The sequence below is a fragment of the Euleptes europaea genome, chromosome 13 (genome assembly GCF_029931775.1).
Source record: "Euleptes europaea isolate rEulEur1 chromosome 13, rEulEur1.hap1, whole genome shotgun sequence".
Lineage (NCBI taxonomy): Eukaryota > Metazoa > Chordata > Lepidosauria > Squamata > Sphaerodactylidae > Euleptes > Euleptes europaea.
In genome coordinates, this window is record NC_079324.1 from 4,231,884 (window position 1) to 4,241,772 (window position 9,889).

The 9,889-nt window shown below is 50.4% G+C and overlaps 1 protein-coding gene across 1 annotated transcript in view; it reads right to left on the reverse strand.

Moving 5' to 3' along the window:
• The window catches only part of OPHN1 (oligophrenin 1), a 184,109-nt gene extending 179,668 nt beyond the window's left edge, over window positions 1-4,441 (reverse strand). Inside the window, exon 1 of the mRNA XM_056859175.1 lies at window positions 4,281-4,441. Coding sequence (XP_056715153.1) covers window positions 4,281-4,434 — 154 coding nt within the window. The 5' untranslated portion in view covers window positions 4,435-4,441. The remainder of the gene's footprint in view (window positions 1-4,280) is intronic.
• Window positions 4,442-9,889: the final 5,448 nt, after the last annotated feature.

Genomic DNA, 9,889 nt, shown 5'->3' on the forward strand with positions numbered 1-9,889 from the left:
CAAAGAGATTTCTTCAAAGCATTTATAATATGTTTCTGTCAGTCTATCGGGTCCAGGTGCTTCATATTTTTTCAATTTTTATAGCATATTTAATTTTTTATATTGTTATTGTTTGGTTTAAAATTCTTCTGTGTTCCAATGTAAATTTCCTCATTGGTGCTTCCGCTAGATATTCTTTCATGCTTCTATAAATTCTTTTCTGTATAGATCTGAGAAAAAGTTCTTTATTTGTTCATGAATCTCTTGCTCCGCATACATAATTTAATTTCCTTTCTTAAACCCTGGTATTGTCCTTTTTTCTCTTTCTTTGCTTAAACAATATGCTAAATATCTTCCAGGTTTATTAGCATGTTCAAAATGTCCTTGTTTTAAAATTTTCACTTAATAATTTTATTTCCATTGCCTTAACATTTTTGCTATAAATAATCATAAATGAACTTAAAAGCCTTATTCCCTCCAAGTGGAAAGAAAACTGGCTGCTAGAGCTGACAGATGGCAGGAAGGGGAGGGATTAAAGCACCCCCTGCATTTGCCCAGGGACACCTTTCCACAGCTAATGGGCCACCCTGGTATTTTGGACTCAGGCACACAGAGAGATCACTGCTTGTGAAGCAACCCTTCATAGCATGTTTTTACTCAGAAGTAAGTCTTACTCTACTTTGTGTCAAATGAACAACATTAGATTCTGGATGAACACTGCTTAAAAAGAGGCCTTGGCAAATGGTGCTGGTGGTGGAAAGTCACGTCAAGCCATGGCAACCCTGTAGGGTTTTCAAGACAAGAGATGTTCAGAGGCGCTTCACCACTGCTGGCCTCCGAGTAGCAACCCTGGATTTCCTTAGTGGTCTCCCATCCAGACACTGACCAGGGCCGACCCAGCCTAGCTTCCGAGAGCTGCCAAGATCCAGCTAGCCTAGGCCGGGGGTCGGCAAACTCATTAGTCAAAAGAGCCAAATATCAACAGTACAACAACTGAGATTTCTTTTGAGAACCAAATTTCTTAAACTTAAACTGTATAGGTAGGTACACTGTTTATTAACTTAATAAATTTTAATTAAAGTTTTAGGTCTTAATTAAACTATAGGTACACTGAATAAAACTTGATATCATACTTAATAATGATCTTATTTATTGATAAAAGTAAAATTGTAAGTCCCTGCCATTTCCCCCTCCCCGTCCGGAGTCCTCATCTGGAGGCCTGGTCTACCACCATAAAAGCCTATTGATAGACCTGGCCTCCGGCTGAATCCCATTGGGAGGCCAGGTCTACCCACTGGCTTTCTTGGCAGTAGACCTGGCCTCCGGAGGCCCATAGAAGCCAATTGGTAGACCTTGCCTCTGAAGGGGGACTTTTTCCCCTCCTCGGAGTCCAGGTCTACCGCCAAGAAAGCCAGTGGGTAGACATGACCTCCCAATGGGACTCAGCCGGAGTCCAGGTCTACCAAAGGAAGCCCGCCCTGCCCAACAGCTGATAGGCGGGGGGGGGCAGGAACCGCCGAGCCGCCCGCCAAGCAATTGCGCAGCTAGAGGGGAGGGGAGGCTTTAGCTTCCCAACCATTGAGGGCAAGGGAAAGGGGGACCCGGCCATTCTCCACGGCGGGGGGGGGGGGAGAGAGAGACAGCGCACCCGCTCGCCTGCTCTCTCTCTCTCTCTCTCTCTCTCAGGCGCGCCGGCTCCCGGAGCGAGCGGGTGCGAGAGCAGGGGCTCCCAACCAAGTTCGGAGAGCCGCATTCAACGGGCCAAAGCTGCAGTTTGCAGACCCCTGGCCTAGGCCATCCTGGTTAGGGCCCTGGCAAATTACACTTCTTCTTGGCAAAATGGTGAAGGGTGGCATGTAGGATGGAAATGTTTCTTCCCAGGGGGTTTCCAAAAGGGAAAATTCAGCAGTGGTCTTGCCCCTTCTCTCTATGGCAAAAAGGGCAAAGCTCTCTCAAGGAACAAAGGAAAAAAGTTCTCTCTGCAAGCAAATGTCACACGCATGAGACAGATCCAGCATCCCAGCCAATCACTCTTGGCTTCTGTCATGCTCAATTCACTCCAAACATGCAAACTTTCGTGTGTTACCTGCGTTATACATAATGACAGCAGCATCCAAATGAGGAAAAGAGACAGGGATGAGAATAGTACCAGGTTGATGGAACACAATCCAAAAGTTCCAGAAAGTTCAAGGCGTGCCTAGTGGTCAGAAGCCATCTGAGGGGCTTGCTGCACACGTATGCAACCCGGTGCGCTTTCATCACACGTCATCCATCAGGGCAGCATACCTGGCTCTCATGTCCCCATCTGATCATCGTATCTGCCCTGTAAGGTAAGGCTGAGAGTGTGGGACTGTCCCAAGGCCACCCAGCAAACTTCATGGTAGGCAGAAGAAGAAGAGTTGGTTTTACATGCCAACTTTCTCTGCCACTTAAGGGAGACTCAAACCGGCTTACAATCACCTTCCCTTCCCCTCCCCACCACAGACACCCTGTGAGGTGGGTGGGGCTGACAGAGTGTGACTTGCCCAAGGTCACCCAGCTGGCTTCGTGTAGGAGTGGGGAAACGAATCCAGTTCACCAGATTAGCCTCCACTGCTCATGTGGAGGAGTGGGGAATCGAACCCGGTTCTCCAGATCAGAGTCCACCACTCTAAACCACCGCTCTTAACCACACCACCTTGGGAGTAGTAGATTTGAATCCAGCTCCTTGTCCAACACTCTAACCACTACTCCAAGGTGACCTCTGCCACAAAAGAACACTACTTACAAAATGACATGTACCCCACAGGGCCCCTCGGATGTTAGGGGCCACCACATAGAATCACAGAGTTAGAAGGGATCACCAGGGTCATCCAGTCCAACGCCCTGCACAATGCAAGAAATTCACAACCACTGCCCCCACACCCACAGTGACCCCCATGCCCAGAAGATGGCCAAGATGCCCTCCCTCACATGATTGGCCTAAGGTCACAGAATCAGCAATGCTGACAGATGCTTAAAAACCTCCAGAGAAGGAGAGCTTACCACCTCCTGAGGAACCAGTGTAACTGTTAGAAAATTCTTCCTGATGTCTAGATGGAAGTTCTTTTGATTTAATTTCAACCCGTTGGTTCTGGTCTGCCCTTCTGGGGCAACAGAAAACAACTCGGCACCATCCTCCATATGACAGCCCTTCAAGTACTTGAAGATGGTTATTATATCACCTGTCAATCTTCTCCTCTCCAAGCTAAACATACCCAGCTCCTTCAACCTTTCCTCATAGGACTTGGTCTCCAGACCCCTCACCATCTTTGTTGCCCTCCTTTGGACACGTTCCAGCTTGTCTACATCTTTCTGAAATTGTGGTGCCCAAAACTGAACACTGTACTCTAGGTGAGGTCTAACCAAGGCATAGTAAAGCGATACCATCACTTCATGTGATCTGGACACTATGTCTGTTGATACAGCCCAAGATCATATTTGTCTTTTTAGTTACAACATCACACTGCTGACTCATGTTCGGTGTTTGGTCTACTAAGACCCCAAGATCCTTTTCGCACACGTTACTGCACAGACAAGTCTCCCCCATCCTATAATTATGCATTTGATTTTTCCTACCTAAATGCAGAATTTTACATTTGTCTTTGTTGAAGTGCATTTTATTAGTTCTAGCCCATTTCTCGAGCCTGTCAAGATCATCCTGCATCTTGGCTCTGTCTTCTACCGTATTTGCTACCCCTCCCAATGTAGTATCATCTGCACATTTAATAAGCATCCCCTCTATTCCTTCATCCAAATCATTTATAAAGGTGTTGAACAACACAGGGCCCAGCACAGATCCCTGAGGAACTCCACTAGTCACGCCTCTCCAAGTGGAAGAGGAACCATTAATGAGCACTCCGTGGGTGTGATCTGTCATAAATGGCCCCCTGTTCTGTGGCCCTGTTTTGGCAGCAGTCCTGCCACAGGCGAAGGGCCCCAGGCATGCGGAGGCAGCCGCTGCTCCCACTGTCACTGCCGGAGAGGTGCTCATGGCAATGCCCCCCCCCCTTGCAGATGGCAGCAGCAGAGGCTCTGCGAGGCAGCCCGGCTCCTGCAGCCCGGGGCCGCGCGCAGAATCCCCGGGGGGGCCGGGCCGCTGGCGCCAGGGGCGGGGCCCCAGGGGCCACTGCGGGGCGCCCTGCCCCCGCTGCCCACAAGCAGCCCTTCCTTCCCTCCTTCCAGGGGAGCGGGTCTCTGTCGGCTCGAGGCGGGCGGGGGCGGGCGGGGGCGGGCCCCTCCCCTCCCCTCCCCTCCCCTCCCCCCCCCGGCCGCCGACTCACCGCGGAGGGCGCCGATGAGCGCGTTGCCGTCGCGGACGACGTCCTTGAGGAACCTGTTGGTGCGCTCCAGCTCCTGCTCGTAGCGCTTGAGGCGCTCGCGGAAGGCCGGGCTGTCCAGGTAGCAGGCGCGGAACTCCAGCGGCGGGTGCCCCATGGCCGCCCCCCCCCACCCCACACACACACACACACACACCCTCAGCGGGCAGGGCTCCGCGCCGCTCCCGCCACGCCGCCCCAGCGCCGGCCCCCCAGCGCCGCCGCCGCCGGCCCCCCAGCGCCGCCCGCCATCCCCACGCCGGGGCGCTCGCCTCCGCCCGCCGCCCTCACAAGGCCGCCCGCGGCGCGCCCCGACAGCCAGCCGGCCCTCCACCCACCCACCGGCTCCCTGCCAGAAGGCGAGCCGCCGGCCGGGGGGGGAGGAGCAGGAGCAGGACACGCCCCTTCTCCCCCCTCCCGCGCGGGAGGCGGCGCGCAAGGCTGGGCGGGAGGTGTAGTTTGGCTCCCCACCCCCACCCCCACCCCCTCCGTCCGCCTGCGGTGGGGCTGGGCGGGAGAACGGAGCGCGCGGGGGGGGGGGTTCTCGCGCGGCCTTCCTGCCCAGCGCCGCCCCCCCCAAAAGGTGGCAAAAAGGTGAAGGCCCCCTCCTGTGCAAGCACCGGGGCATGCCTGACCCACGGGGTGACGTCACATCCCGACGTTTCCTAGGCAGACTTCGTCTCCGGGGTGGTTTGCCAGTGCCTTCCCCAGTCATCTTCCCTTTACCCCCAGCAAGCTGGGTCCTCATTTGACCCACCTCGGAAGGACGGGAGGTTGAGTCAACCTTGAGCCGGCTCGAACTCAGGTCGTGAGCAGAGCTTGGACTGCAGTACTGCAGCTTACCACTCTGCGCCACGGGGCTCATCCCAGGTGGCAAAGCCTCCCAAAAAGGGAACCTCTGCAAAGTCTTCGCCCCCAGGCAGGAGGCCTTGACAGCGGGTGAAGGCTGGGTTTGCCCCGAGGAAGGAATCCCATAGCTTTGGGTTGCAACCAGGTCTTCCCTGGAATGGCAGGGCGGGCAAAGTGCCCCCACCACCACCACCAGGGTCAGATGGGGACTGCTGCGGCATTTTCTACCATTACAAAACAAAACGCAACTGCACAGAAGGGTAAGGGCAATACCCACTAACAGTGAAATTTTTATGAAGTCGCTTGAAAAACAGACACATCTTCATAGGAGAAATAAATACCTCAAGAACAAGAAAATCCAATGGCTGCTCACAGGAAAACACAAATGAGGAAATTACACAAGAAGAACTGAATGGCCTTGAAAACTCAGCCACAAATCAAAAAGCCACAAGCCTGCTGAAGAACATATGTTATCATTGCTAGCAGAACTTTTCCAATTATCTTCTTCAGACAAATAAATGCTATTATTTTCTTCAGATGTGAAATTTGCTTCTTTCTTTCTTTCTTTCTTTCTTTCATGATGTAATTTCTCAGCCTCTTACCATTATTTTTGAGAAGTCTTGGAGAACAAGAGAGGTGCAAGAAGACTGGAGGTGGGCAAATGTCCCCTTTTTCAAGAAGGAAAAAGGAGGATCCAGGTAACTACCGACCCATCCGCTTGACTTCTATACCAGGAAAAGTGTTCCAACAAATCATCAAACAGTCAGTCCTTAAGCATCTAGAAAGGATGGATCTGATCACTAAGAGCCAGCATGGGTTTCTCAAGAACAAGTCATGTCAGACTAATCTTATCTCCTTTTTTGAGAAAGTTACTTGCTGGATCGGGAATGCTGTAGACATAGTTTATCTAGATTTCAGTAAGGCTTTTGATAAGGTTCCCCATAATATTCTTGTTGACAAATTGGGAAAATGTGATTTAGATCCTGTTACTGTTAGGTGGATCTGTAATTGGTTGACAGATCGCACCCAAAGAGTGCTTGTTAATGGTTCCTCATCCACTTGGAGAGGAGTGACTAGTGGATTGCCTCAGGGATCTGTCCTGGGCCCAGTGTTGTTCAATATCTTTATAAATGATTTGGATGAAGGAATAGAGGGGATGCTTATTAAATTGGCAGATGATACTAAATTGGAAGGGGTAGCAAATACGGTAGAAGACAGCCAGGATACAGGATGATCTTGACAGGCTGGAGAAATGGGCTAGAACTAAAAAAATGCACTTCAACAAAGACAAAAGTAAAGTTCTGCATTTAGGTAGGAAAAATCAAATGCATAATTATAGGATGGGGGAGACTTGCCTTAGCAGTAGTGTGTGCGAAAAGGATCCTGGGGTCTTAGTAGACCAAACACTGAGTCAGCAGTGTGATGCAGTAGCTAAAAAGGTGAATGCTGTCTTGGGCTGCATCAACAGAAGTATAGTGTCCAGGTCACGTGAAGTGATGGTATCGCTTTACTCTGCTCTGGTTAGACCTAGAGTATTGTGTCCACTTTTGGACACCGCAATTTCAGAAAGATGTAGACAAGCTGGAACGTGTCCAGAGGAGGGCAACAAAGATGGTGAGGGGTCTGGAGACCAAGTGCTATGAGGAAAGGTTGAAGGAGCTGGGTATGTTTAGCCTGAAGAGGAGAAGACTGAGAGGGGACATGATAACCATCAAGTAGTTGAAGGGCTGTCGCATAGAGGATGGTGCCGAGTTGTTTTCTGTTGCCCCAGAAGGTCGGACCAGAACCAACAGGTTGAAATTAAATCAAAAGAGTTTCCATCTAGACATTAGGAAGAAATTTCTAACAGAGCGGTTCCTCAGTGGAACAGGCTTCCTTGGGAGGTGGTGAGCTCTCCTTCCCTGGAGGTTTTTAAGCAAAGACTGGATAGCCATCTGTCAGCAATGCTGATTCTATTACCTTAGGCAGTTCATGAGAGGGCGGGCATCTTGGCCATCTTCTGGGCGTGGGGTAGGGGTCACTGGGTGTGTGGGGGGGAGGTAGTTGTGAGTTTCCTGCATTGTGCAGTGGGTTGGACTAGATGACCCTGGTGGTCCCTTCCAACTCTATGATTCTATGAAGCTACGAATCAGAAGAGCTGAAGGTACCGGTTTCTCTCAGGCTCACTCAGGGCAAGGCCAGACTGTCCCTCACTCTACAGGTTTCCCTTTCCATTTTCATTGCCAAATGGTCCATCTGGTCCAGCTTTCTACTGGGTGACCAGATGCCAAATGCTTGGCAAGATGCAAACAGGCTCTGATGGCAAGCTTCCCTCTCCTCTTCTTTGTCTTCCAGCATCTGGAAGTCAGGGGTATGCTGCCTCTACATGTGGAGGTACCATCTAGCTAGGAAACTGTGGAAAGAGAAGAAGAAGAAGAGTTTGTTTTTATATGCTGACTTTCTCTACCACTTAAGGGAGACTCAAACTGGCTTACAATCACCTTCTCCTCCCCTCCCTACAACAGACACCCTGTGTAAATAGTTTTACTAAGCTTTTTAGAATGGCAATGCCGCAATAAAAACCTGTCTGTCAGACACCCTGTGAAGTACGTAGAGCTGAGATAGAGTGACTAGCCCAAGGTCAACCAGCTGGCTTTGTGTTTAGCAGTGGGGAAACCAACCTGGTTCACCAGATTAGCCTCCATTGCTCATGTGGAGGAATGGGGAATCAAACCCGGTTCTCCAGATCAGAGTCCACTGCTCCAAACCACCACTCTTAACCACTACACCACGCTGGCTCTCAAGAAAGCAATCTTGAAAGCCTACAGACTAAATAGTGAAGCCAAATGGGGTGATCCCAAAGTCCCGTGGTCCTTCAAACCAACCTTTGACAGCAAGTCAATCCCTTTGGCTTTAAGATTTCTCAAGAGTAAAAGGTTTTGGGCTTCTAATTTTAGTCTTCCTCTTCATGTCAGTTTCCTATTCCTAAAAACACCGTTCAGATTAACAACAGAAAGATTATCCAAAATCAATAGCTTTCTGTGCCAGAAAGATGGTGCTTCCATCGTTCCTGGGATTGTGACCCCTTGGAATAATTAGCAACCTAGAACTTCAAACAAACACATTTGCTTACACACCAGACAATAAGGCTCCTTTTCCAATTGTAGAAAAAAGGAAGTCAACGGGTTGACATGAATATCCTCTTTCAGAGAGTGTGCTTGAATCTACTGCTCATAAAACACAGAGGCTGGCAGCACAGCATCTTCCAAACAGGATACATGCAGGGGTTGAGCAAGCATCTTATGCATAATAGCCCTGCTGAATCACAGCGGCCCTGACCAGAAGTAACCTCTGCTGTTCCATCTGAGGCCAGATTTTACCAGTCAATGCTTCAGTTTGCTGAGCAAGAAAAATGGGTAAGTCATGGAGCCAACTCGGTGGGTTGATGGGTCCAACTAGAAGAACCCTGAACTTGGTTCTGAGCAGCGTCCACAATCTGGTGTGAGATGTAGACATTGTTGCTCCAGTTGGGAACAGTGACCGCAATGCTATTAAGTTCAGGATTCATGACAATGGCAAGTGCCCCTGAAAGTCTAGAACCTTCACATTTGACTTCAAAAGAGGGAACTTTATGAAAGTGAAAAGACTAGTCAGACATTAAAAGGGACAAATCTCTCTAGGATGCTTAAAACTATTTGAAACCACACTGAGAGAGACACAGAACACAACCCGCAGATTAGGAAAGATACTACCAAGCCTGAAACGATGGCTTGGGGTTAACAACCCAAGTCAAGGAGATAAGAATATTCTGGTGTTGAAGATTAGGAAACCCTCCTAGTCAAAAGCATCAGGGACATCAGCAGTGGGAATGGATGTGGCGGGGGAGGGGGGGGAAATGAAAGAGACCAACGTCTTTGCTGCACGTGTCTTCTGAGCACTCGCGCCAGGCAGAGTCATACGTCTCACACTCTGTACCTGCCTTTAAAGGCTCCAACTAGTTGCTGCACCTGCCCACAGGTTAGCACCTGCTTTCACTGTGGAAAATGCGGGGTACATACCCAAACTAGAGCTGCTGTTTTTAGGAAGGGTGTCTGAAGAACTGTCAAACTGAGGTGATTTCTGGACCCAGCCCTACTGCTGGAGAAGCAAGATAATACAGCTGCTGCAGCTTCATTCAGCCCAGAAGAAAGATGGCCCCCTACCATCTTACCATTACAAAAGGTAAAGGGGTTTAGAAGCCCGCCCAACGCTGTTGTTTCGCGGACAACTTATGGGTCACCGTGAGGGCAGTTAGATTTTTGTGATCAGTCCAGACTTCAAAGGGGACCCTGGATCCCTCCAGGAATTGTCTCCACAGAGTAAGGGCATGGTGGATGGCTGATGCCTCCTTTTCCCAAATGGGCCAGTTTAATTGGGCATGTGCAAACTTTTTCGAGAAGTAAGCACAGGGGTGAAGCAGCACAGAGGCCAGCGCCCACCACGACCTCCAAGCGTCGGATTGTCTAGTGGAGGATGCCCGACTGGCCCAGGTGTGCGGAGCCGGGGCAAAAGCACTGGCGAAACAGATGGTTGCGCTCTTCCACGGAATGACTTCGACCACCACTTCAATGGCCGGGATTGCTAAGCTGTCAACCCCCACCTTTGGTGTCAGCGCAGCGGCCTTAGCGGTCCGGGTCCAGCCGCTACTGGATCTTCCGGATCAAGCCGAACCTATTTCGGCATGGGAGCAGGAGGCTCTGCCACTA